General features: G+C 45.3%; 1 protein-coding gene across 50 annotated transcripts in view; it reads right to left on the bottom strand.

Annotated features, from left to right (window-relative positions):
• Positions 1–2,445: 2,445 nt before the first annotated feature.
• Positions 2,446–27,593, bottom strand: part of SORBS1 (sorbin and SH3 domain containing 1) — a 228,564-nt gene continuing 203,416 nt past the window's right edge. For 24 of the 50 annotated variants that reach the window (XM_073240623.1, XM_073240631.1, XM_073240628.1 and 21 more), the window contains 8 exons: positions 26,847–26,961; positions 26,571–26,696; positions 24,896–25,090; positions 22,599–23,372; positions 11,916–11,975; positions 11,141–11,331; positions 8,078–8,190; positions 2,446–5,696 (listed from right to left, as the gene is read on the bottom strand). In XM_073240623.1, coding sequence (XP_073096724.1) covers positions 5,629–5,696; positions 8,078–8,190; positions 11,141–11,331; positions 11,916–11,975; positions 22,599–23,372; positions 24,896–25,090; positions 26,571–26,696; positions 26,847–26,961 — 1,642 coding nt within the window. In that variant the 3' untranslated portion in view covers positions 2,446–5,628. The remainder of the gene's footprint in view (positions 5,697–8,077; positions 8,191–11,140; positions 11,332–11,915; positions 11,976–22,598; positions 23,373–24,895; positions 25,091–26,570; positions 26,697–26,846; positions 26,962–27,593) is intronic. The other 26 variants (XM_037015682.2, XM_037015678.2, XM_037015681.2 and 23 more) reach the window with 4 other exon arrangements.

The raw sequence follows: 27,593 nt of genomic DNA, 5'->3' as shown, positions 1-27,593 counted from the left end.
AAGCAGCAGCCTGGAACTACCCACAGCAGTGTTTTCTATCCCCACTTTCAGTAGACGAAAATGTAGCCAAATAAGACAAACAATGCCAAGAATAAGACAAATATAGAGGTTAAGAATCTGGATTCACTCCAGCCTGAGGCTAGTTCCAACTTCCTTCTTCCCAGTGATGACTCAAGAACGGCCAGTAGATTTAGGTTTCCACCACTTACCAGTGAAAGGAGCCCTCATACTTTTTAGGCCAAATTATATCGCAGGGATCTGCTCCCTACAGGAGCATGTTAGAAGAAAATGAGCCGAGAGAGCGCAGCGACCATCTAGAAAGAGAAGGGGCTGGCCAGACAGAACCCGGGTAAGCATTTCATGGCAACACATAATTGGGTGCCAGGGAAAGACACTCCCATGGACTTGGTGGGAGTGCAAATGGGTGCACTTTTTGGGACGGCAGTCTGGCAATACCTCAAGATTTGAAATGTTCCTGATCTTTGGGCCAAAAATTCTCTCACTGCAACAGTTTGTTGTGGTAAATAGTTGGCAATGACCTCAATGTTAGCATCAATAGGGGATTGGTAATTGTGGAAACACGTCCAACTTTTGTTAAGGGGAGAAAAGTTATAGAAAGCATTTTATAGATGTGTTTAGTGTGTGCAAAGCTTGGATGATCACACATTGAATAGTCAGCAGTGGTGATCTCTATGGGGAGGACAGCAATTACAGAAAACTCACTGTATGAGCTTAGAATAATTTTGAGATTGTTTCTGAAGCTGTAAGAAAATGGCATGGTGTTTCCCTTTCACTCCTAGTACCAAGATTTGTTTTCTCTGAGTTTTAGGATCTCTGGCCCCAGGGGTTGGTTTACTTATTACTTTGCTCATTTACTTGAACAAGGATTGAGTGATTGAGTACCAGCTATGTTAGGCACTCTTCCTCTAAATCGAATTAAATCGGCTATGATCTCTTGCTGTGGTGGGTAAAAACGCAGTCTGTCCTTTCCTTCCCTCCCACGCCAAGTGTGCCAAGGCTGTGGCACCAGGTGTCCAGGCTCCCCTGGCATCCCCATCTCAGCTTGGGATGGGGCCTGCTGCCACATGCGGTGGGCATATAACAGCGAAACAGAGTAATTACACTCACGGATCTTATGACTGCAAAAATATGAAAAGTCTCGGAAGGTGAGAGTGCTACAGAGCATAGTGGAAAAGCAGGGGAGAGAGTACGGGGGTGGTGACGGTACGATCCTATTATATATAAAGTGGCCGGGCAAAGCCTCATTGAGAAGGCTTTCTTTAAGAGACCCAAGGGGCAGGAGAAAGCAAGCCATGCAGCTCTCGGGGAAAGGGTCTTCCAGGCGCAGGGAGGTAGTCTGCTAAGACCCTTGAGCTGAAGCATGCTTGATGAATTTGAGGCCGTAAGGACTATGGAGCTGGACCAGGCAATGAGAGATGACGCCAGAGATAAGGGAGAGGGGTGGGGCAGCATGCCGGTGAGAAGTCATTAGAGGGTTTTGGACCAAATTTAAGATGACTACTCTGGTTGCTCTGCTAAGACCAAATAGAGGGCAGAAGGGTAGAAGCAGAAGACACCAGTTCAAAAGTGATTACAGTGATGCAGGTGAAAGAAAATGGCTTGGACTGTGATGGTAGAAGTGGTTGGGCTTTAACGTGTTCTGACAGTACAGCTGATGGATTTGCTGGACAGGATGGGGAGCATGAAAGTAGTGCCTATGACTCAGGACCCAGTGTGGAGGTTCTCAGACCCCTGGAAAACAACTCTTCTCCCAGGACTGAGGTCTGAGCCCACTGAGAGGGATTCCAGAGTCACCCCAAAGAGGCACCAGTGCAAACTAGTGCTTTGAATTGAAGGAGGTAGAGAAGGACAGAACCAGGGTAGAGAGGGTGGATTAGGGGTTTTCTGTTACAGGGCAGACCCGTGCCCCGTGTGCAGCAGGCCCTATCCCAAGCCGAGATGGGGATGGCCCAGCCAGGCAGCCAGGGGAGCCTGGATGCCTGGTGTCTGCCACAGCCTTGACACACTTGGCTTGGGAGGGAAAAAAAGATGAAAGACTCATAGCCAGATATAATTCGATTTAGAAAAACTAAATGTTATTTCCTGTATTTATGTCTTGTGAAGCAAATCAAGACATATCATACACATTTTACAATGTTTCACTTTTGCTTTTAAAGACATATGCATTATTTTTGTAATTAGAATAAAAACATTCTAGAAAGAATGGTGAAATGGTCAACAGTAATCAGTTAATTTAGAGAGGGTGATGGAGTTAGACTGTTGAAAACAAGTGGTGTCTTCAAAGAGCGGGATGGAAGCCAGATGGCAAGTGATTAAGAACAGAAAAAGAGGGTATGCAGAAGGGAAGCAGTAAACACCAGCAAATGCTCATTTGAGAAACTTGGCAAAGGAAGGAAAGAAATCAACGAATGGGAAGAACAAACATGCCACGCAATTCTGAATAATGTTTATTAAATAATATGTACAGCAAATGTGTAATTCAACACATCTCTTTATCAAATCAACCCACTGCAAAAAGAAAAATAAATGAGCAGAAAAATCTGTGTCTGCACAGTACATGCTCTTGGTGTGTAATTTAAATGGCAATACTTTAAATTAATTGGTTATATATAATTCAGTTACTTTTCTTTCAGAATATAATCTTTGTAGTAACCCATTCTAGCAACAGAACTTAATGCTACTGTAGATAAATAGGACTACAAAAAAAAAAATCAAAAACAAAATAAAAAAACTGTAGCTGAGATATCAGTTACCTCCTCTCCCAGGAAGAATACTTAAAATTTTAACACTTTACAGTGGCTATTTTTGTGCTAAAAATCTGTAGGTGAGTTATTTGGAATTCCTTCATTTAAATAAAAATGCAAAAAACTTCATGACTTCCTTTTTTTACCCCACTTAAGTTCAAATTTTTAAAATTACTTTTTCTATACAAAGTAGGTACATGGGCTATACAAAGTTAAATATACATATTTACAGTCCCACTTCTTAAGCATGTGATTTTTTTTTTCTTTCACTGATCCCAGAGAGACTGCAAAAGATAAGTAGTTTGGGGCTTGCCTTGACCCAGAAGCATGGCAAATATATCAAAATGTGTTGCAAATCATGGTGCCAGTTAGTTGCATTTGCTATTAATAAACCTGTATAAACATCTCAGCATAAAAATAGGTATTTTATATTACTAAATGTCTGAAGACAAAAGAGCATTTGGAAACCTTTGTTTCTTGTTTTCTAATACATAGGAAGCTGAAGTTTAATGCAAGTTTTTATTAAAGACGGGCAAATTGGTGAGGCATACCTGGGTTTCTGAAGATATACAAATGCGTGAGGCTGGCATCATATGCAAATGTGGCTTTACAAATTGGTTTTATTTTCTAGCTGTATTTAAAGAGGTGTTCAAAATTACCTACTTAATCAAGAAGCACCCCTCAAAAAACTATTAGATAAGATTGTGTTCCTAATAGTTTGCATCTAAGAAAGACCAAGAAACACATTAGCCAATACAAGAATTACATTCCAAAGTGGGTGAAATGCTGCTGTGCAAAACGCACATGCAAATGTACTTGGAGTATATGCCCTCAGAGAGAGAGAGTGTGAATCAAAAAACCAGTGCCTTAAATGGTGAAGTGGACTTTCGAAGGCAATGAGTCTTATTCTAAGGGACAATAAGAAGGCCCTTGCTATTCAGGAAGCTCCTCCACCCCGACCTCTACCCTACACCACACCCAAGTTCCTCAGCCTTTTTTTCCCTTGGGATTAAGGCTCTGCTCTGTCCTAATTAAAAACAAATGTCTTCTTATGGTCACTTCAGTGTGAAGGGCTCAGTGGCAGTTTCTTTCCTGAGAGCAGGATTTGAAAGCAGGACAGGGAGAGAGTGAGGGTACTCTGGCTGGCTGATGGCGGGTGGGCAGCAGATTGGATACTAAGAGTAGCAGGGGACAGAAGCTGACTCACTGAAGACAAACTATGCCTACTTATAATAACTCCAGACTTTGGGACAGTAGTCCTAGGGCAATTCTGAGCTAATGTAAAGCCAGGGATCTTGAACACACCCTACTACCTAGGATTGCTACTCTTGTTTTTGTGACCTTGGCTGTATATTTGTGGGGAGGATGAAAGTTTAAACATTCTGGAAACAGTTCCAAGTATCTCCAGCCATAAACCACTACCCTTGGATAAAGGTTCTTCCAGCACCATCATTGTTCAGAAGTGAGCTAATGGAGACAGAAATATGACAATGCTTTCTAGGATCCCTCCAGGGGAAATTCATCTCTTCCTCTCTCACGCCCTTCTTAGCACGTATCACAGTCTCTCTTGATTCAGTATTTTTTTGGGTGTCTGCCTCCCCAATCACTAGAGTCCCCAGCAAGCAGGGAACAGGTCATTTCTATCTTTATTTCCCCAAAGAGTCTAACCAAGAGGCTGAGAAACATCCTGGAACTGGAGAGAGCTGTGCCTGAACACTCCAGGTGTCAAAGGGGCCTCCCTCCTCAGATCTGGGACCCACGAAAAAGACCTCTAGGGAGTGGCAGAATCAATGCCTCCCGCTTAGGGCCGCTGCTGCTGCCTCTTCCGCTCTGAAGAGATGCCTCCCCAGGGGCATCAGGATCCATAACCCTGGGTGACTATATTTTGAGCGGTCCTTGAACTCCTATGGGGAGTAAAAATGGAGACATGGAGGGTACCTCCTAAGGCTTGGAGTACGTCTTGCTCATCGGTAGGCCTGGCCTCTGTGTATGTCAGTGTATGGTAAATAAATCACTGAACACTACTCTTGGTTCTCAGTGAGAATAGACCTACCAAACCCAAACTACCCTGGTCAAAAACAGTCCAGGAAAGAAAGGTTAACAGTGGCATTCTGATAAATGAAACTGCTGCCCCGAAGGCGACTTGCTAAAAGCCAGCGATGTGGAAAAGGACCATACTGCACATGACCTCCAGAGGCACAGGATCCCCGGGAACCACAATGAACTATCTGCCTGGCCATCCTGCTGCCATGGCAAACCTTGTGTGCTTCTCTGGCAGAAGTGAATGCAGAGGGCACCTAAGTCTTGCCTCCATTTCCCCATGTACCTCAGCGGGACAAGTGAGGGACTTGGTCTTGGGTAGTTTGGGAGCCTCCACCACTGTCTAGGGATGGCCTGGCAGCCCAGACTGATCTCCAGCAGTTTTTGGGGGGTCAGCAGGCTCCAGGGTGGCTGGGGATCTGCCTGGCACTCCGAGGGTGGATTCATGCTAAACGTTCTGGAGCCACAGCTGGTCAAGGCTGGGGCAGCAAGAAGCATTTCTGGCCTAACTGCTCCTGGGCTGTGCTGCAGGTCAGATTACCCAAGAGGGGAGAGGAGGGCAAGGCTGGAGTGGCTCCCAGAAGCACTAAGTAAATACAGATTTGCCTCATTCCTTTGTGCTCAGCACATGGTTCAGCCCTGTCTGACACACAGCAAGCTTAGGCAGGCTCAGGTTTTAGACACAACACTTCTCTGTCCCTTTCTTTTGCTTCTTATTGTATCCACTGCATTAGTTTTCCTACTGACTCAACATTTAAATAAAGAGACTGGTTTGTGAATTCTGCTCCATCCTCCAGTAGAAATAATCTGTTTTTCACTCTTCTTACAGATATAAAGGCTTTACATAGTTGCCTGGAAAAGTACCAAACTGCCTTGTCCTTCTTGAAGTACCTATAAAAAAAAAACACATGCAAAATGAGAAGACTCACTGTGTGAGCTGAGAGAGAGCCCTTGATAGCGCTCCTGCAGTCTGTAGAGTAACATGCGGTTTCCAAAGCACTTTCCCCTCTTATCTCATTTAGGCTGCAAAAATAAAGCTAGGTGAAAGCAAGGCAGGCATTTTTATTACTTCTGCTTTTTTCAGATGAGGAAACCTACTTTCAAAGAGTGTAAGTGACACTGCTGAGGTCCCACAGCTTAAAGAGCCTCAGAAGCAGACTGTGAACCCAGGTCTTTTGATTCCCAGCCAGCTACTCTTTCCAACACATCTGTTTTGTGGAGGAATGAGCACATTTATCCAACACAAGATACTTGGTATATAAAATTTCTAAACTGTAAGATTTCTAAAAGCCCATTAGATATGACCACATATCAAAAGGAAATTCCTCCCAGAAACCTGTGCCTGAGCCCCAAACTGACTGCCATCTTTGCTCCCAACCGTGTCAGGGTTCCTGCTGAGCCAGGAACACTGAACTATCTCGGACAAAGTCCTCCCTGGGCTGCTCCATACCCAGCCTTGCTGGATCCCTAAGCTGGTCCCTTCCCTTGGAATTCCCTCACTAAAGCCGGAGGCCGAGGGTGGGTGGCGGGTATATGTTGCGTCATCGTTACCCTCTCATTAGCAGACGTCATAATTTCGTCAGTGAATCCCTCTCCCAGCTGTCTTGGCCATGGCTTCCAAATTCTGTTGAATGCATTTCAAGCAGCCACTCCCAGTGGGCTGCAGTGGTTGCCCAAAGTAAAACTTATTAAAAGAATGTGTCAAGGCTAAAGATATCTAAAGACATTTGGAATAACTAGTTGAACCCTAGTAGGGAGGGATAAGGGGGTTGTAGAGAACTGAGATGGGAAGGCCCAGAAATGTGCTCATTTAACTGGTTAGCACATTTTCTTATGGATGAGAAAAATCAGGAATTAAGGAGTATTTCCTTTACTAGCTTCTGGGAATGCCCTTAGAGAACTGGTGTCCCTCACCCTACCTTAAGCTCTCATAGAAAAGCTCACTGCATCTAAGAGAGTTTAACAGTTAATATATCCTAGAGCTGTGCTCACTAACAGAGTGGCTACTTGTGGCTACTGAGCACTTGAAACATGGCTATTCTGAATTGAGCTATATTGTAATTATAAAACATACATCAGATTTCTAAGACAGTGTGAAAACAATGTAAAAATGTCTCACTAAAATTTTTTACACTTATTTCATGTTCAAATGATATTTTGACTGCATTAGCTTTAATAAAGCACATCATTAATTTTACTGGTTTTGTTTTACTGTTTTCAAGTGGCTTCCAGAAAATTTTAAGTTTCATATGTTTGCAGTGGGCTGCACTGCACTAGAGCATTGCTGACTTCTTGGATCTTGTTTCCCTCTGAACAGAACTCAAGGCAGTGAGGGCCACAGGCTTCTGGGAACCTTGGGAGTACAGCAGAACTTTCTAAGAGGCTGGTGAGGCCAAGGCCAATCTCTCTGGCCTCCCACTGATGATGCCGAGGCCTTGCTGTTCTGACCACCCAGCCCTGATATGACTTGACTTTAGCAAAGCTTTTCCAGAGAGATCAGGAAAGAGCTGGCCTTCAGAAAGATGATAAAGTAAGGCCATTTGAACAAGGGGAAAAGTGAGGCAAAGTGTCAGTGCCTCCCAACATCATATTCATGCCTGAGCAGAAACAGCAGAGGCCTGTGGAGAAATGGACCTGAGTTCAAATCCTGATCCCACTATCTGTTACCTCAGTGACCTTGAGCTACTTAACCTCTTTGAGATTCTTAGTTTCTGAATCTGTGAAATGAGGATAATTCTTGTCTTACTGGCTGTTTGTTGAGAGAATTTCAATAAGGAAGTGTACCAAGTGTCTACTTGGTAACAGAAACTCAATAAATGTCAATCATCCTTCTCCCCTCTTCTATAAAGGTGAATCCTTTAAATAGGTTGCTTTAAGTAAAATGATTAGGATCCTAGAGTAAATAAGTCTTTGGAATGTCTACATATATGCTTGAGTTTCATGGTAGAGACCTAGGCTCACTCAAATTTTGTGTTGTTTCATTAACAGTTTTAGAAAATAAAACTTCCAAATGCAGAACAGATATATGCATGACAGAAATACAAACAGAACTTAGTTAATGAATCTGACATTTGTCCTTTCATTGGCCTATTTGTTTTTCAGTCTAACATTAAGTCTTGAGAGCAAACACACCGGGTACCGAGCATCCCTCATGGTGGAATAGCAGTCAGCTCTTCTTTCTGTGCAGAGAATGTTGCTTTTTGCATGGCTCATCATTCCTAGTCATTCCTTCAATAAGCCACGAGTAAGAAAGGTGCGAGGAGATCACTTACCAACAAACCACCCATCATCACATTTTTCCATGACATCAACAATATCTCCATCTCGAAGTTCCAACTCATCATCATTCTGCGGCATATAGCTATATAATGCTTGGTAACTAAATCTGTAGGTGAGAAAAATGAGTGTTAATAAGTGACTCAAATACTGATAGGATTAAATAATGAGTTTTAAAAGCCCATTAAGTTAAATCAACATTTAGTATTTCCTACTCATCAGGGGGAGACAAATATTTTATTGGCTATTTCTCTAATAACTTAGCTTTGGGGGTGATCCACTCAGCATATAATGAGTCAATTAAGACTGACAGGGATGGGAGTCATCAGTGTTTTTACTTAGTTTCATTTGGTTCCCATAGCTAGGCATTTTGTGCAGAAGTGCCCTTCCACCCCTTTAAAGCTAACCAAGGCTTTTTCCTAACATAGGATAATATATGTAGTTTGTCAAGGATAATCAAAAGTTACCTTCATGCAGAGATAGACATTATATCCTGGTCTTATACACTGGAGAGCCTAAGACAATTGTCATATATATATATATATACACACATATATATATATATACACACACACACATATAATATAATTGTCATATTTATATAAAGATATAAAAAAATACATTCTAATTGCCCATTTAGCAAAACTACCTTGAGTTTCTTAATGTGCTGATATACATTTCATTAACTGCTGTTAAACGTAGATGTCATTTTTCCTGAAACTCTTGAAAGCTTTTTGCTTTTTTTCTATCCTAGGGATGTTTGGGGTTAAGGTTTTTATTTCCTTGCTTTCTGGCCTAAGGCAATTTGGTCTGTGCTGCTCTGCCTGTTGGAACAGCTGCCTCTGGAGAAAGTTGGACTACTTGTGAAATCTGGTATCTGCTTTGGCAACAAAGAAACGTTTGTTTTCATTTATTCCGTTGACAAATACTTAAGATCTTAACATCTACTGTGCACCAGTTCACAATTCTGTTTACTCACTATTTTGAGAAACAATAGCAGGTAAATTTGCAAATGAGCCAATCATCTACCATTTTAGTACATATCAGTGAATTCCAGCATGTGGGCAAGAGAGACTAGGAACAAGTAAGTGGAGTCCATTCCCAAAGGCAAGAGGTTCATTCTCCCCTGCTGAAACCAAAGGGACAAGTTAATTTTATATATTTATCCAGTGTGACTGATATTTTGGTAGATGGATCTGTCTGCCAGAAGGTCAGTCTCTAATGAGGCATTAAGAGATGAAGACAGATTTCCAGTTAGTAAATACAGTTTTGATATTTCTGTATTTGCCTGCTGTTTCCTACCCAATTTGGACCTCTCAGAATGCCTTATTCCCTTAACTTCCACCAGGGCAGCTTTGCTAGCTTCAGCTCTGAGGACCGGCTCAATACCTGCCTGTGTTCTCCCTCTTGGACGGTGGGGACCAGCAGAAGTCCCATTATCTTGCTGCTTGGGTTCCCCCAGTCAGTGCTAATTTTGAATTGGCTTCACGCTGCTCAGGATACTGTCCTGTTGAGTCCTTTCCCTACCTTCTCTGCCAATTACGGGGTGCCATTCTCAGGAGAAGGCTCTTCACTCCACCCCATTTACTGAGATGCAGCTTGCTGCGGGTAGCACTTTAATTTTCCTCCCTTCCAGGTTCAAGCCTCTGTACCTCCCCTCTTCCACACGCCCACCCACTCAGCCCTGTTGCCACGTGTGAGGGTGGGTACCTTCTCCTGGCTATGCGGAACGCTCTTTCCTGGGCACTTTTCTTAACTTGCATCTTTTTAAATCTTCTGACTCTGTCAACTCTTTTCCTTCTACAAAAAATACGCTAAGTCTCTGTACCTAAAAAAATCACCTCCCCCATCCCTTTACTCCCTTGATCTATAGCCTCCACTCCTTCAACTCACTATCAAAGCGACCCATTAACCTTTCTAACTTACCCTCTACCTCTGCCTCTCTAACACCTGTTTCAGAGGTCGCCAGTGGTTTTCCCAGGTGCCCAGCAGAACATCTGAGGACGTTTCTCACTCCCTCCCTCCCTCAGCCTCTCTAATGCAGGTGCTGTGCTGACCTAGCGCTTCTTGCTCTGTTCCCCACAGGTAAGTGCCCCCGGGCCCTCTCCTTCATCCCACACTATTCCTGCTCCATCTCCTTTGTTGGGTACCCCTTTGTTGCCTTAAAAGTTGATTCCCCAAGGATCTATCCTCATTTCTCTTCTCCCTTTACCTCTGTCTCCTTGGTACTCTTACAGCTTCCACGGTCACAAAGTGTCCACTCTGTCCTAGCTCAAAGGCCCTCATCCCGTCTTTGCTGGATTAGTATCTCCTAACCAGGATCTTTGTCTCTGAAATCCACCCTTCACTATGTTGCCAGAGTTGCCTCCCTAAAACAGAATAGAATATATTCCTCATTTCACAATCCTCTAGTGGCTCTTGAGTACCTACAGAAGAAAATGCAGACTTATTTCAGTTGCATTCTGGATTCTGCAATCTGGTTCTAACCTACTTCTGGAGCTTCCTCTCTGCTTCCTCCGTGAACTGTATACTTTGGCCACATGGACCTTCTCCAAGTTCTCCAAACATACCACCTATCCTAAGCCTTTGCACATGTGGTTTCCTCAACGGAGGACCTTTCAACTCCCTGTTCTAGCCCTCAAACCCAATTTGTCCTTCAATACTCATTCCAAATCTCCTTTTGTCTGTGAACAAAGTTTACTACTGTGTGCTTAAACTATAGGAGACATCTAACAATTCTTTTCTTGAATGAATGGATCCACCCTATCCATGCATCTCCAGTCAGAATGAACCACTCCTGCCTCCATATTCCCACAACACCTGGACAAAGACCAGTCAGCACAGCTCTCATTTGCTCTTGTCTGGCAGTTAATTCTTCACCTGCCTTCATGACCTCTTTCATTTACCCACCGCCTGTTTTCACACTCACTGATGGAAAATCCTAGAGAAGTTGCGAGTGACTGGTTCACTCCCCCAAGTAGGTGCCCCCATAGTCAGTCAATGATCTACTTCTAAAGCCAGCAGTTTGCAAAGAATGCGATTTGCCAAAGTGTACTTACAAATCTTGTGAGGTTTGACTCCTGTCTGGGGTGACTCTTCGCTGCTGGGCTTGAGGTTGCTGAGAAATGATTAAAGATGATTTATTGTCAGAAGGGGATACCTTGTGATGGAAGTCAAGGGGATGAGAAACAGTGCTGCAGTAATGAACAGATTTTTCGGCAATGTTTATGATCTCATTGCAAACTGCTTCCTGTGAGATGGCCCCGAGATATCCAGAAACCCCCATAAAACAGTCAACATGGGGACAAAAAAAAGAAAGAAAGGAAGAGATGTAACATTCCAGACGAAGCACGTAAGTCCAGGGAAACAACAGAGTTGAAGATCCAGGTTAAAAAAATAGATATTCCAGTAGAGGAGTGCAGGAGGGATCCAGGTGTAAGCATGGAAAAAACAGGTAAGATACAGAAGAATTTGGAATTTAGTACAAATATTAAAAAAAAAAAAAGGCAGCACCATAAAAGCCTGTAATTAGTGAGTGACTGTTACAAATGGAATAATTTCAGGATAGAAATGCAAGTATGTATCCCCAGTCATGCACTAATATATTAATTTAATCCCACATGTAGGCAGAGTAGAAGTATTCTCTAAATTCCTCTGCTTTTTTTTTTTTTGAGAGGTAAGGGGGTGGCCTGACATTTCTCTTCTACTACAACAGCCACATAATTCTTGTAAATAATGGATCTGGGTCAACCAGGCATTACTCCAGTTTGGACTCTAGAAGTCAGTAAGAATTCCCTTTAGAAAAGCTACAGTCTTATTCAACAGGCATCTTACCACATAGCTCTTTTCAGATTCTGTGAGATCAGGTCCTGCTCTCAATGAATGATGAGAAGGCTGTGATCACCAAGCAAATTATAAGGAGACATTTTAGCAGATGTCACATTGGAAACGGATTCAAAATAAAAGTGTGAGCAAATACACATACCACACCATCACACTCAATGACACCGGATACTCGCGGCCTACGGCCACCGAGTTTCCACAACAACGGTGGGTGCACAGGAGAAAATGCAATGTAGAGAGTTAGAAGCAAGCTTCCAGGCAATGAAATGGGAAGGTGGGAACATGGTTGCAGTGAGGTGAGAATGAACAACACAGGGTCCCCAGGCTGGCAGGAGACCCATAAGGGCTGACTTAGGAAAAGCTGTGTCCCTCCATAACTATACACATTGGTCCCCTCGCTCTCAGCAAGCATTTATGAACCGGATGCTGTACCAAAAGCCAGTTTCAGTTGTCTTGTTGATGGGGAGCCTCCTCTGTCAAAGCAGGTTCATAAAACTATCAGGTATGCTATATTTTGGTACTTACAAAAACTGGAAAAGAGTAATGCTTTTAAAAAACTCCTTGGTAATAGCTGAAGTATCAAACAAGACTGTTCTGCTGGGAAAATGTGCACATGATACACTCTGGCTAAGTATGAGGTGAGTTCAAATATCTCACAGGCAGAGCTTACTTCCAGAAATAGAGCTGTGTGTCCTGACACAGTTATTGAAATGAAACCCTCACTTTTCACTCACCAGCTCAGGTACCACATGCTGACAAGGAAACACAGGTGCCATTATGGTCAAGCAGATCTGTCCTTCAGTGGGGCTCCCATAGGAGAAGCCAGGCCTTCAGTGGAAGAGTGTTTAGAATCGTTTCCCCCAGAGAGGATCCAATTCCAAGCTCTAAGAAGTTTCCCTAAATTAATATTTGAGGAGCTGTCCTTGGAGAAACCCTTGGGTAACATGCAGTAACAGCAACAAGGGACCTTCAAGAAGGGCATTCAGAGATCTTCTGGGTCTGACCCACTTAATGCACAGACAGGAGGGCAAGGGCCTCCCCTGAGGTCACACAGTGGGTTAGGGGTAGACCTGATGCACCTCCTGTCCCACCTGTACCTTCTTTTTCATCCTTGGACCATTTTCTGCATTATGATGTGTGCTCACTGATGTTATTTGCAAGCAGTCCCACAGAAAATGGAGGTAGGCAGGGCAGGATTTGTCATCTTTTCTTCTTTTAAAACCCAAGAAGCTGATGCTCAGAGAGGCTTAGTGCATTCCCCAATGTCACACAGCTAGCAAGAGGTAAAGCTGCTAGGCTGCCCTTTCACTCCACACCATGCCCTCCTGGTCCATCTCCGCCAATGCCCTCATCACTTATCATGCCCTGCAGGTCTACTGTGCATCCTGGGCATCACCTCTACACCCTTGTCCTTTTGGAAAACCTCTTCAGGTTCTCTGAACACCTTCCAACTGCAATCACGTAGACCAGTTCCCCTCGGACTCTAGCAGAGTAAAGGAAGAGACAGAACTACAAGGATCCTTCCACAATGTCTCAGGACCAGCAGGCCTCTGCCAGGTGACCGGGACCTGACTCGGAGAAGCCCTCCTCACCACCCATCCAGCTTCTGAATCAAGGCTTCTGTGTAGCAAAGGAAGGTAGTGACATTTTCAAGCATCCACTAAGTGGGCTTTCATGTGGCAGAAGAATGAAATTTCTTCTGGGGACCTTGAATAGGTGAAATCTACAGACAGATTTTGACTTGACAGAAGGGAACATTTTCTAAAAGTGAGGCTGTCCAATAGACGGGGCTGCCTTGAGAGGAAACCTGGCAGCTGTTCAAGCCAAGGCTGCCATATTACCAGCTGGGATATTGTAGAGCATGACTTGTCTAACTTTCATGTATGTCAAAGTCTCCTGGGATCCTGTTTAAATGCAGACTCCGATTTGACACATCTGGGGTGCATCCTGAGACTGTGCACTTCTATTTGGTGATGCCCATGGTCCACAGACCAGCTCTGGGGAGCAAGACTGTAAAGTCCTCAGTTATCTGACATTGAGGTTCTTTGGCTACACTGTGCCGAGACTGGTCTGTCTGGGTCACACCTCATGAAAATAAAAATTCTCATAAAAACCAAGATATTTCGAAACTCCAGCTGATAGCCTGATGACCTCAGGTCTAAGGCAGCATAAAGGATATGGACAATCTCTTGACGATCTCCACAGCTTACAAACGCCTCCTAGCGTCATTAAATCAACTTAATCCTAAAGAAGTGATTAGAATTGATCAGCTAGCAAATACTAGTTGCTTAAATGAGGTTGGAAGAATGAGGTATAGTGAAAAAGGACCTGATATTTATTATCCTTTCTTTTGTAAAGCACTTTTTTTTTAAAAGCAGCTATCAAAGCACATATAGGTCCATTACCTCATCTGACTTTTATAACAACCCTTTGACTTAGGGAGAGCAGAAAAGGAAATTTTAAGTCTCAGGAAGTTCTGGAGATGTGCACAAGGTAGGAAAGCCCCTGAGTACTGAGACCCTCAGTGCCCAACTGCCACATACCACCCCCTTCTTGAGTCCCGATGGGATAGTCAGCAGAATGATGATGGCAACACCAGCGTCTGCTGCTTCTGGAAATGGGCACTGTAACTTCTTGAATCCTTTTTCTTTATGGACAAGGTACAGTGTGCAGTAATAGATACCATCCAATCAAGGACCCACAGTACTGGAGGGAACACTGACCCAGCTAATAACTTTCTTGGTCTCAGGTCATATCCAAATCAGAGGACAATCATCACAGACTTGAACATCTGGACAGACTTAGCATCTAGTATAAACTTAACTCATCTCCAAGAGGTAGAGATGACTTGGTTCCTTATTTAAAATTTGTGGAATGAAGGCAAGATAAACATTTATCTTATTAGCTAAGATTAATTTTCTCTGTACGTGAAGTGCATTCCTTAGATTTAAATCAAATATCTCATATTGCTGAAATGTAAACCAGTGTGTTTCGTGGGGCAGTGGGGGTGTGGCATGTAGACCCTCAGTGGAGATGGGACCATTGACTTCCATCACAGAGATCTGCCCTTCACTTCAAAGGCTATTCCTCTTTTTTTCTTCTACGCATATGTTTTTTCTTTCCCTGGCCCCATTTTCTACTTGCGTGTCGCTTTATATATCTCTTCCTCTAAACCTCTGCTGTCCAAAATGGTAGGCGGTAGCCATGTGTATCCCCTGAACGCTTGAGATACAGCTGGTATGAAATGCGCTGTGTGAAAATACACACTGGATTTCAAAAACTTAGTACAAAAACAAAGGACATAAAATGTTTCATTAATAGTTATTATATTGATTATATGTTAAAATACTATTTTAGATGTGTAGGGTTAAACTATATTATTAAAATTAATTTCACCTGTTCCATTCTTCTACCAGAAAATTTAAGATGACATATGTGACTCATTGCATTCCTACTGGACAATGCTACTCTGAACCCTCCCTGGGTCCTCAGAGTCTGCCCTTATTTAAGGCTAAAAGTAGACAAAGCTCTAACCAGGACTTCATCCAGGATAGAGAATAAAGGGTGTACTACCTCACGTTAAGAACAGTTTGGACTCTCAGAGATGCATTCCACTTCCTCACATGTTTAGAAGAACAGTCACCAGCCAACATGTGAGCACGCACGCGCTACTCCACCCCCCTTCCAATCAACTGTAAGCAGGTGATAGTTACTGATCCAGAAACTGCTTTTCTTCTGTATTTGCATATATTCACACAGGTGGCCCTCCCTGGCCTACAGCACTTGTTTCATTCTCCCCCAGTGAGGAATCCTGCATGCTTCCGGGCTCTATTGCCCTTCTATCTTCAGTTCTTAGAAGTCCCTCAGAAATCTAGCCTCCCTGGGGCTATTAATCCCTCTGGATCCACAAACACCCGGTGCACCTACAAGTTAACTAAGCATCCTGTTCCAGCTTTGGGTGTCTGCCAAGCCCAAAATAAATTGTCCACAGGGTCAAGAGCAGCAGGAAGTCCTGGAGAGGTGGAAACAGAGAAACTCAACTTCAGTGTGGCTACAAGCCCCTCTTAGAAATACACGCTCCCCTAACCTGCTCTGCTCTCAGAGAGCATTCCTCTGCTCATCTCGCATCTCAGATCTTCTCAGCTCTTCATACCCCACCACACTGGCCTCCAGGTGGTGGGGGAACAGTGGCCCGGAAGTGTGGAAATCTGGGTTCCAGGCCAGGCTTTCACATTAATTTATTGTCTTTTGAGCAAATGTTTAACTTCTCTGGACTTCAAGTTCTTAGTAAAACAAGAGGATCGGATGTGATTTACATAAATGTCCTTTCTGGCTCTAATGTTCTAACACAATAATTGGAGTGTGCGCACCCTGAGAAGTGAGAGCTAGGACTGGGAAGGGCTGGCCTGGCTGCGAGGGGCCGCGCTCCCTCACTGCCCACCGAAGACTGCGGGAGGAGGGCTTGTGCCTGTAGCCTCCAGATGCGGACGGAGAGCCCACTTTCACAGTGTGGGGGGTGAGGGGCTGCCCCGGATGGAGCGAGGAGATCTGCAGCCACTGGAACCCATGAGCAAACTTCCCCAGAGAAGCTGGAGAAACGGAATGACTTGGGCTCCTGCGTTTCAGCTCTAGAAAACCTCCACAAGACCCTCAAAATAGTCTGACTCTCCTTATGAGTTTATTAAGAAAAAGATCCCAGCTTAAATATCAAACTAATTACAATTAGTTCAACAGTTTACCACCTAGACTTAATCTCCTTGCAGATTACTCCACAGATAGCACATTAGCTTTGCTGAAATTTGAATCTGATTACTACACAAACCAGCCTTCGCATCATAGTCTGCAGTGCCTCTCCTCAAACAACCAGAGAGCAACGGCCAATGTGCATCCATGCACAGGAAACAAAAAGCTTTTCCAGAGGATGCCTTTGCACTCAAGGTGAAAGAAAATAAGGAGAAGCACTGATTTACAGAGCGGAATTCTAGATTTGCTAAATTCTGGCTGTGTGTAGCCCGAAGAAAAGGATTCTTTTGGCTTCTATTTTCTTCTTTTTCCTCCCCATCTTCCTCCCTGGGTGGAATGGGATAAGGAAGATAAAGGAAACTACTTTTGTATCTTTTCTGTTATCTCCGTCTCACACAGCAGGTATTTACTGGGTCCAACTACATGCTCTGTGCTAGGTGCGTTCATCTCCATGATATCTCATTTCATCCTCGTGATAACTGTATAAGGTGTTATTTACCTCACTTTACGAAATGAAGACCCAACGTGGCTGAGCTGGGAATTGAAGAGCCAGGACTAGAACCCCAGTCTAACTCCAAATCCTGTGCGTTCTACTGCACCCTGATTTTCGGGGCTTGTGCTGTGCCAGAGGAAGAGAGCAGAACAGCTGGAGAGAGGTGCTGATAAGAGGTTACCTTAAGAGTTCCTCTGCTGCTGGCATTAGGATTTCTATTGATACCTAGTATTTTTTCCTAACACCTTTCTGGGGGTGGACACTTCATCTATAGGTCTTAGTTCCCTACCTTTGGTGTTAAAGACCTGCAGCTTATTTTTGTTAAGAACTGCCACCAGTGACTCTCCCCATCCTGTAAATTGTTAAACACCCCCTCTGTGTATATTTAGAGATTTCCCCTCTGAGTGAGTCAAAGGAAAATGTTTCCCATTTTTAGTTGAGCATCATAACATTTTTAATTTCCTTTTTGTTCTTGCAAGTTGCATCACATGCCTTTCCTTCTATTTCTGATTTCCATGCTCAAAGCAGACCTATGCCTTTGTTCTTAGCTTTCTGGGAACTGACATAACTTCCACACAGCAAGGGACGTTCCCTCTGAGCTCACCAAAGCACACCTTTCCTGTCACCAGTTGAGGGGCTGCCCTCCTCGCCTTTCTCTAAGGCTGTAGTTTGTTATTGTGCTTCTCAGATGCTTTGAGAAAACCCAGCATTCCTGAATACTTTTAAATTTCATGCCCTTCAGTGTCATTGTGGATTGGCTTCCTTCTCTTCAAGACCCAAACTGACCTCACCAAAGTTTTGCCACTTCTCATAGGCCTCAGCTTTCTCAGCTCATCATAAAATACATTGGGGGTTCTTAGCCTAGGGGCCCACAGACTCCTAGGGGGCTTCTCAGAAGGACTCAAGTGTGAAAGTCTTGAAACTTTATGTAAAATTATGTGTGTGTCCCTCTTTTCTCCAAACTACTGGCCTACAGTCCTTGGCTGACCTCGGATTCTCATATGTTCTAGGATCCCCAAAAGGTACGAGTCACTGGAGTAGGTATTCTTTAAAGATTTTTTTAAATTCAGATATTCTAAGGGGATCTCTCATACCACTTACAGGAACTCTTGAAAACCAAGGCTGGATGCCTGTCAGCAAACAGTGCTTCTATCTTAGGGAAGCTCCGTAAATATTTGATGATGCTAATGATGGGGTATTTCCAAGATGACCTTCCCCTTTACTTTCTTGACTGTCCTAAAACTTGGCCAAAATGACACCCAACAAAACCCAAGACCTTGTTCGATAATTCTGAAGTTTTAGGCATTCTGTATGTGTTTGTGTGTATGTTTTTATTCCTCAAAATTAGATAAGTTATCCTTCAACCAGATGGTAACTATATTTATCACGAGGAGCATTTTAATAACATACATAACTGATGAATCACTAAGTTGTTCATCTGAAACCAATATAATATTGTACATAAATATTTCAATAAAAATGTTAAGAAAAAAAGGTTGTCCCTCAAAAAAAAAAAAAAGGAAAATTTTTCCTTTCTCAATTGTGAAGGTTTGCAGGTCTAGAATAAACCCCCTACTTCAAATTTTGTATTTGTCTTTTTATCCTTTCAACTGAAATTCACACAGGATATTTTTAGCTAATCATAGAATAGCAAAGTAAAAAGAAGTTTAGTTTTTTGTCTGAATCTTTTGTTTATGGTCAAGGAAGCTGCCAGAGAAGGGAAGTAATTCATCCAGAGACACACAGCAGGCCAACGGCACCGCTGCAGCTGGAGCCGGGGTATCTGACTTCAGTGCAGCGCTCTTCCCACCCATCCCTATTTCCCCTAAACACTCCTGCACTTCATTCACTCCTTCGGTTGTTCAGAGAAAATACACCTACAAACACAAGTGACCAAGCCAAGGTGATCTGAGAGCACAGAGGAGGGAAGATGTCAAGCCCTCTCACAAGAAGTGTCTGCACATCTGCAGAGCTGGGGGCGGTAGGGCGACCTGGACAGGCAACTAAAGGGAAGGAAAGCAGCACAGCAGGGACACAGCACCCGCAGGGAAGTGTGACCCCCCGTCGTGAGGTCACACGACTATGAGGGGGCCGGGACACACTGTGAGGAGGTGCTAACCAGCAGCCACAGGCCGCACCAACAAGCCCTCCAAGCTCTGCTCCCAGCTGTGTCCAGCTTCCCCCTTCCAGCCACCTGCAGGCACTCCAAGCCTCACCCAAACCAGCTCACAATTCCCCAGGCCCCCCTTCATGTTCCCACCTCTGCGCCATGGCTGGGCTATTTGCTTGCCCTGAACGCTGCTGTCTTGCTGTTCACCTACCACAAAACTCCCTGTTCTTCAAGGTCTAGATCCAATGTCACCTTTCTCATGAAGTCTTTCCAGACTGCCACCTTCCCTCTCTTCTTGTTTATTATTTCTCTCCGCCTTGAGCTTTCAGAGTGAACTATTTATGACTCTCCTTCCCCATCGGCATTATAATTATTATATAAATATTATACTTCTTGTGAACATGTCTTATGCCCCTAATGAAGGCCACACACTCCTTTAGCTGGGTCATTTTTTATCTTTTCTTTTGCTCAACAAATATCTACTCAGCTCCTCCCACATATCAAATATCATGGTCCCTGGCCTCAGGGTGCTAATAATACTCTAATGGTAACACAATGAAGGATGAATACAATAGAGCTGAGACCAGCCCCTTCAGGTCAGGAATGTGTGTGTGGAGCACAAAGTCAGAGCATTCAATCCAGTCTTGCAAGGGTGGGGGAAACTGTCAGGAAAAGCCTTCCTGAAAGAAGTAACACCTGAGCGGAGAAGTGGACAGTCCGAATTGTCCAGGCAAACAAGCACAGGAGGGCTTGGAAGATGAGGCTGGCTTACTGTCTACACAGCCAGATCACACGCGGCCTTCTAAACCCCGGAGCAACGAGAAGCCCCTCATGATGTATATCCTTCTCTATCTCTTGCAGCATTTAGCACAGTGCCTGGAACATCCTAGATGCTTGAATGAAAGAGTAAATGATCACCACATTTCACAATGTCTTTTCACTCAAGACTTTTGGGTAAAATTCACTCTATTTACTGGTCAGATACTCAACCTTGCTTCCCAACAACTATAATAAAATTGGACTTTTAGTTTGGCTCCCAGCAGCAAGAATAGCGGCTGGCATTTTCCTGATATCACAACTTGGCCTGGAATGCATCTATCCAAGTAAGTGATACAGTCTGAGGTCACATCATGCCAATGGGTCACCAGAGAACAGCTGTCATTTCAGTCCTTTCCATCTTTAGCTCTGTCACAAAGAGGAACCCTCTTTCCCGATCTGCCAGCTCCTGCTCCCAGTCACAGGAGGGGACAGTGAAGGAGGGTTGCAGGGAGGAGTGTGGGGAGGAACCCTTCTCACACAGTCCCAAGCCCTCGACAGGGAGCAAGGCCTGGCCTACAGCCTCCTAGGCACACCCGCAGGCAAGGGGCTTGTGCTGAGAGAGCAGGAGAGAGGGAGGGGACAGGAAGTGGTACACTTGGGGTCTGGAGACCCACAAGAAAGGAAAACCGGTTTTCAATATGGCTGCTTTCTGTGCTGTCAGCTCCTTCCCTCCTATCCTCTGTTAGAAAGCGGCAAGTGTGCACCCCTAACCTCACTTGGCACTCCCGTACCACGCACACTTCCTGTATACACTGGGTCCTGCAATCAGATGACTCACTGCCAACAAGAGGTCTCCAGGCACTGGGGGCCGACTTACGCTGTTTACAAAATTGTCCCTGTGCCAGAGACCTTGAATTCTTTCTGACTAGTGACTTCTCCCCCAACGAACTGTCCTTTCCTTAACTGGACACAGCTCTTTCTTCCCCCTAGAACACACAGCCCAGGAGCATCTGCTCAGGGGCCTGGCAGAGCCTCCCAGGCCCCACACCCACCTCAGTTAATCCTTACAACTACCCTCTGAGGGAGGGACTACCTTCGATCCTACTTGGAGCGTGAGAAAACCATGGCTGGGTGAGGTTCAGTGGCTTGCTACTAAGAGGCTGACCTGATTGTTTATCATTATCATACACGACCCTTCTCCCCACAGCAGCAGCCCCTCACTCCCAGCGGTTAGGCTGGAGCTGGAGGTCTGGCCTCATCTGTGCCCTAGGCCTCTGCTGCCCCGCCAGCCTCCACACGTGTGTCTCACCCGGCAGTTCTGACTCTGCTGTGTCCTCCAGTTTCTCTGGAGCATGGGCTCCTCAAGGGCAGGGTTGTGATGACCCCTGTATCCTGTTCAGATGCTTGTGCTACAGGTCTTGAATAAATATTTGAGTGAATAAATGAGACTTTAAAAGGAAACCAGGACTGCAGGTCTAAGGATCCAGCATACTTTACCAGACACTGTACATAGCAGATAACAAATGGTTTGGAGACATTGTCAAGAATTTCATCCGGCTCTAAAAACGTTCTAGAATGCTCTCAGTTCCAGATCACCCAAAATGGATAGCTTCCATTTCCAAAGTGCTGGGCATGTCCTGTTCCCAGGCCTTGTGCTTAGCACTTCACATGTGTCACTTCACGGAATCCTGTCACCCACTCTATAAGGTAGGTGTTATCTCCATTTACAGACAAGGAGGCTCAGAGAGGGGAGGTGACTCCCAAGTCACTAGACAGAAGAGATGAGCAGACATTCAAACTTGGCTACTTTGGAGAAGCTGTCCAAAGCCTGACTTTTGGGGTATTAAACAACACAGCCAAAATGAGAATCATTACTTAATTGCCAACTTCATCTCCCCTAAAAGGTTTTTATTTCTCAAAATACCCTAAGGCCACCTTCGTCTAAAAGCTGAAATCTCTGTAGCTGACCCATGGAGAAAAGGGCACGGCCACCTAAACACCTGGCTTGCCCGTCCGAGGGCCCCACACCACCCAGGCCCCAGTGCTGGGCCGGCATGCTCCTCCCACAGCCAAGACACACTTGTCCCTCAGCAAACACAGGCCCCACGCTCCACACAAACAGTGACGGGACGAAGACCTGATGGAGCTGGCCCTGGCGCTGGTAGAGGGCCACGGGTTATGGAAACAACGTGCATCTCACACAACCAAACCACACGGAGCCAAACCAGAGCCTGGTGTTCTCAGCTGTGTTAGAGCAAACTGCGGACCATCTCCAAGGCACGACTGGGGCGTGAGGAAGCCTTCCATCTGGTGGGCTTTTGTGCCAGGCCAGGAGGTGCCCAAAGTGGGGGTGACTTCTGAATCACCTCACGAGGCCGGAATACAGCATGTCCTTTGCCTCCAACTGCCCCGTGCCCTGGTACCTTGACGACCCCTCCATTCCCTCCTGGGTAATAGTTTTGCTCCCAAAGCAAGCAAATGGGTCTCACTGGCATCCACTCCACCTCGGTAGGTGGTCCACCCTGCCAGCTGAGACGCCAAGGCACACACAGTCATGCTGCAGGCCTACCTGGCTCATCCCACTCCGAGCGGCCTTCCTGTCAGCCTGCTCGCCACCTCTATGCAGCTCTGTCTGCTCAGCCTCCCTTCCCGGAAAAGGGCTACCCTGGGGCTTGCTGGGCCGGCTCTCCTCGAGGGTGTGGAGATCTGAGAGTCTCTGTTCAGTGCTCAGGCACCTGACCACGTCTGAAGGTTTCAGGCAGCTCTTCTTAGAGATGTTGGGTCCACCAGGGCATCTCTCACCTGCCTCCCTCTCTGCTTTCCTCTCATACTGTCCACTCTCTTCTCGCCATGGCTGCTGCCTACCCTGGCTGCTAAAGGCATCATTAAGCTCTGAGATGACCCTGTCAGAGCTCCCGAGCAGCGGCTGGGAGAAGCTATCCTGGAGGCCTCCCGAAGATGGCACGCGGACACTGCGGTCTCCGTTGATGTGAAGAGAGGCCTGCACACTGGGTGCCAGGCAGTAGGCTTTGTCGGGGGGAGGCAAGGCCAGTGGGGTAACTCCCGAACGGGGGATGGAACGATCCGACCAACTCAGATGGGGGAGCCTGAGGGGCTGGGAGGGCCTGGGCTGCGCCAACAAGGCCGTGTGGTCAGTGTTACAGATAGAAGCCCCCGGCAGAGGAGGCAAGGGTGGGGGCAGGGCCAGAGAACGCCTGCGTGGGATCCCCACGGTCAGCGAGATCCACTCTGAGGTGACAGCATCCATCTCGGGGGACAGTGCTCGGCGGGGGTGGGGCAGAGACAAGGGGGCTGCCATGATAAGCTTGCTGTGACTGGGAGACTTAAAAAGGAGAGAGAGGAAAACAAAAGAAGAAGCAAAAGGTACAAGTGTCAGCATGAAGAACAGAGGAGGAACATGACCACAGGAGTATACGAAGAGGAATGAAATGGAGAGGACAACAGGGCATTTGGTGCCCAAAAGGAAATCCTTCGCTTAGATCTGGAGTGAAATGAGTGTGGGTGGGTGCGTGCCTATGTGCACACGTGTGAGTGCCAGCAGGGGAGGATGGAAGAAGTGGCACGGCAAGGGGAGAAAGCGTCCCATCCACACAGCCACAGGTGATGTCAGCCTGTCTGCAGAACCAGACTCTCGGAGGGACACACTGGAAGCTCCCACCCCACCTGACCCCCTCTGCATCCGGAGCTCCCAAAAAAAACTGCAAGGGGAAAAAGGTGATCCACCACTGCCCTGACCCTTTCTTGGGCCTTTTCTTCTCTCTAGGGGGTCAGCAAAGTGCCCTCCCAAACAGGGGTAGGAGCAATGTAGTCCTTCTTGTTCTATAATTGTTTGTGCTTGACTATGGTCAAGAGAAAACTAGATGAGTTCCCTATATTATCACAAAGCAGAATGCCTGGGGCCAATCTTGCACCTTGATTCTCCAGATCACAGGACATGGATCTCATGTGCAGGAAGCCCTGGGTCAGCCCACCTAATTCTGTCTGCCAAGAACCATCTCTTGGGGTCAGCGACAGGCAGGTGGAAGAGCAGGAAATGAGAAGAGGATGAGAGAAAAGAGGCACCAGCCAAGTGCCACCCTGGGTCCCCAGGGGCCTGCTGTCATGCCTCTGGCCCCCTCCCTGCACCTCACCACTGGGGTGTGGCCAGTCGGTTTCACAGGAAGTCACTCCACTATGCTTCTCCTGAGGCCAAGGTCCTAAGCCCTTTCTGGGATTTGGAAAAATGGGGATGGGTCTGGAATAATTTATAATTTAAAACAAAGTTGCTCATAATTAATGTTCAGGGAGGCAAATGTCTTACTATGTATATAAACTTACTTCCTTTCAGCCCAGCACACACAGAGATGCTATAGGTCTTTCACCAACCCAGTTCTTGTTTGCAAAGAACACTCTGGATCTGTTCTGTATGTCTGAGGAGGAGACTGTGAAATTCTTTCTTTTAACCTTGGTCTTCTGCAGGCCAATGCTGATCAGTAAGATGACTAGGAGAACCATCCTGGCATGTGTGGGACAGCAGTGGTGCCCAGACAACCAGCTTCACCCAGGGAGGGATGCTCCCCTGCACCAACTTATAAAGGCTATTATTTCTCTTTCCTTAATTATCTTATCCCAAGAACGATTACCTTAAGTTCTTCCTTTTCCCCGAGATAAGATTTCTCCCCACAAGTTCTCAAAAAATGCCTTTTGTATGCATGGAAACAAACCCTGGTGTGTATACAGTGCACTGCTGAAGATGGTTCTTAAATCACAGTGTTGAAGAACCCCCCCCACGCTCCCCAAAAGGGCTGTGTGCCATCAGGGTTTGCCTTGCTGAGAGAGAAAACCAGTGATGAGAAGGTTAGGTACCTGTGGGCTTGCAGTAGCACTACGACTTGGGGAGGAGGAGAAAGGCAGGTCGATGTAATCCATGGGGTTTTTCACCAGTGGCCGTTTGAGCACATCCACATAGGTGATGGGGAAGATGCCTTGCCGGGATGTCCCTGGGATCCTCCCTTCATACCAGTTCTCATCCACCTGTCGGAGCAGCGTGATCCTCTCTCCCTGTAAGACATGGCAGGGCAAAGGTCCTGTCCCACCATGCCTCCCCATGCTGAGGCCCCTGCTAGCGTCCTGTGCTGTTCTGCATTACGTTACCATGTTCTTTGCTCAGAAAAACCTTCCTTGCTAGACCTGGAAGGAGATGCTAACAGCAGTAAAGCTACCTGGAATTGGGAAGCTAGCTTGGTCTTTCTATATTTCAGTAAAGGAGGTCAGATTTATTCCCCAAGCTAGCAAGATAGTGTAGTGTTTCCGACTCATTTGATGCAAAATAGATATCCAATCTTCTTCCCTAAAGCAAAGGTTTTGGGGGAGGGGGGTGTCCTTTCTTAACTTTCTTCCCCTGAATCATTATAGAAAAATGAAAGCACAAACATAAAGCAGAAAATAATCACTACCCATAATATCACTTGGGGGTACTATATTTTGAGGTATGTATTTCCCAGATTTAATTCTATGCATGTGAATTAGACTTGCACATATTCTTTCTTCCAAAAATTGAGTATGCCCTGGACATCCCTTTTCCAACCTTCTTTTTTATACTTAGTAACATATGGTGGACCTCCTCCTTTATCAAGAAATAAAATTCCACATTTTTTAACAGTGTTGGCCAGCTTAAGGATTCACTGTAAGGTATTATATTGTACACGCGTATGATTTAATTACTGGTCTCCTGATGTTGGGGAATTAGACTGCTTGCGCTGCTTCTCATTCTAGAAGGTGGCTCTTCTTTTTCCAAGGCATGAGCTCACTTCCCCCAATCCTCAATGATGTCAGTAACTTTAACAACTTTAGCAACCCAGAGAATTCTGACATGTAAAGTGTGTGTCTGAATTCCTGGTTAGAGTATCTCTGCACAGCCTAATTGTGCTCACATGTTGAGATCCTTGAAGGCAGTGATGATGATATGGCCTTTCCTGCTTACTGAGCACCAACTGGACGCCACATGACATGCTGTCAATGTCAATCCTCTTACAGCAGCTCTAATAGCAGACTATTTATCTTCATTTTACATATGAGGAAATGGTAGCTCGGAAATATTATTTAACTCCCCAAGGGCTGCATGGCTGATAACCTGTGACTTCTGTCTTTAAAGTTTTCCACACTTCTCCTGGTTTCAAAGGATTCGCTTTTCTCCAGTAGGCCACATTAATATGTCATAAAACCTAGTCACCAACACAGTACTTCCCACATCAGTAGGTGCTCAATAAATGTTGGTTGAATAGTTTATACAAGATGCCTAAGAGTCCAGAAATACTGCCTTTAGTCAGTGAACTCCATGTACTTAAACTTTGACAAGCCTAGGGTTTATTTTTTAAATACCTCACCTCAGAAAATTCTCTAGGTGCCCTCAATGCAGCCTTTGACTGGGCACAGCCCTTGGGTGCAGCAACAGCGCCAGACTGGCACCCACTGCACAGCCACATCCCCATAACAGTGCCATCCAACAGTGCCCAGAGCACTGGGAGAGAGGCTGCCTTACCTTTCTGAAGGACATTTCTACTTGTGTATCACCATTAAAGGTAAACTTTGCAACAGCTTCTCCATATTCCAAAACCTGCACTGGTGTCAACTTCTTGGGCTGAGCCTTCTCAGCAGGAGGAAGAAGCTGAGAAAGGAAAAGTAGCCAAGGAGAATGGAAAAAAGGAGAAAGCGGAGAGGTGAGAGGAAGGGGGAAACAAAACAGAAGTCATCGGTGAATACATGGTGCTCTGGGCACAAGCAGGCCCTTCTTTATAAAGACGAGGAGCTACAGTACCTCGATGTAGGTGCGTGGGAAGATCCCCACCCGGCCGTGGTGCTCTCCTTCGTACCAGTTCTGATCGATCTGCTTATAAATGTAAACGATGTCTCCCTTCTGCAGAGGAAGCTCCCTGTGGACAGAGGGCCATGGAATATGAGCAGATGTCTCAATATGTGTAAGATTAAGGCACTCCATTTTTTAGCAAAAGGAGCTTCAAGTGAGGTCACAAATGACAGAAGAGGTGGCTCCATATTTAGAAGCGAGAACCTTACTGTTCAGGAAATTGTATCGCATTTGGCATTTTCCCAGTCTTTTGGGGGATGGATGTTAACTTTTAAACTGACTACTACTGCAAAGTGCTCAGAGGCCTTATCAGTTTGTTGTTTTGTTAGTGTGTGTTTTTGTGAATGCCACCTTATGCTCAGAATATTTATGTAACACATAGTTACACACCTAGGAATCTTAAGCAATGTTCATGAAATGATAAAAATGTCCCCTTCTAGATACTTTCACTGCCTTCCCTACCCTCTTCTAGGCCCTGGCATAGCATGCCTTCATTACTTTAGGTTACCCCCAAATCATTTGTGTTATGCTGATACCCTTTTATCATTCCATCCATTTAGTCATCTGTCCACCCACCCACCCAGTACATTCCAGGTAGTAGAAAGGCTCTGAAATGAGGCAGATCTGGGTTCAAAACCCAGTTATACCATTTACCAGCTCCGGAACCTTGGGCAAGATACTTACTCTCTGAGACTCTCT

Source organism: Manis javanica, chromosome 7 (assembly GCF_040802235.1).
Source record: "Manis javanica isolate MJ-LG chromosome 7, MJ_LKY, whole genome shotgun sequence".
Classification (NCBI taxonomy): domain Eukaryota; kingdom Metazoa; phylum Chordata; class Mammalia; order Pholidota; family Manidae; genus Manis; species Manis javanica.
The sequence above is the reverse complement of the archived record's forward strand: the minus strand, read 5'-3'. Positions and strand labels throughout refer to the sequence as shown.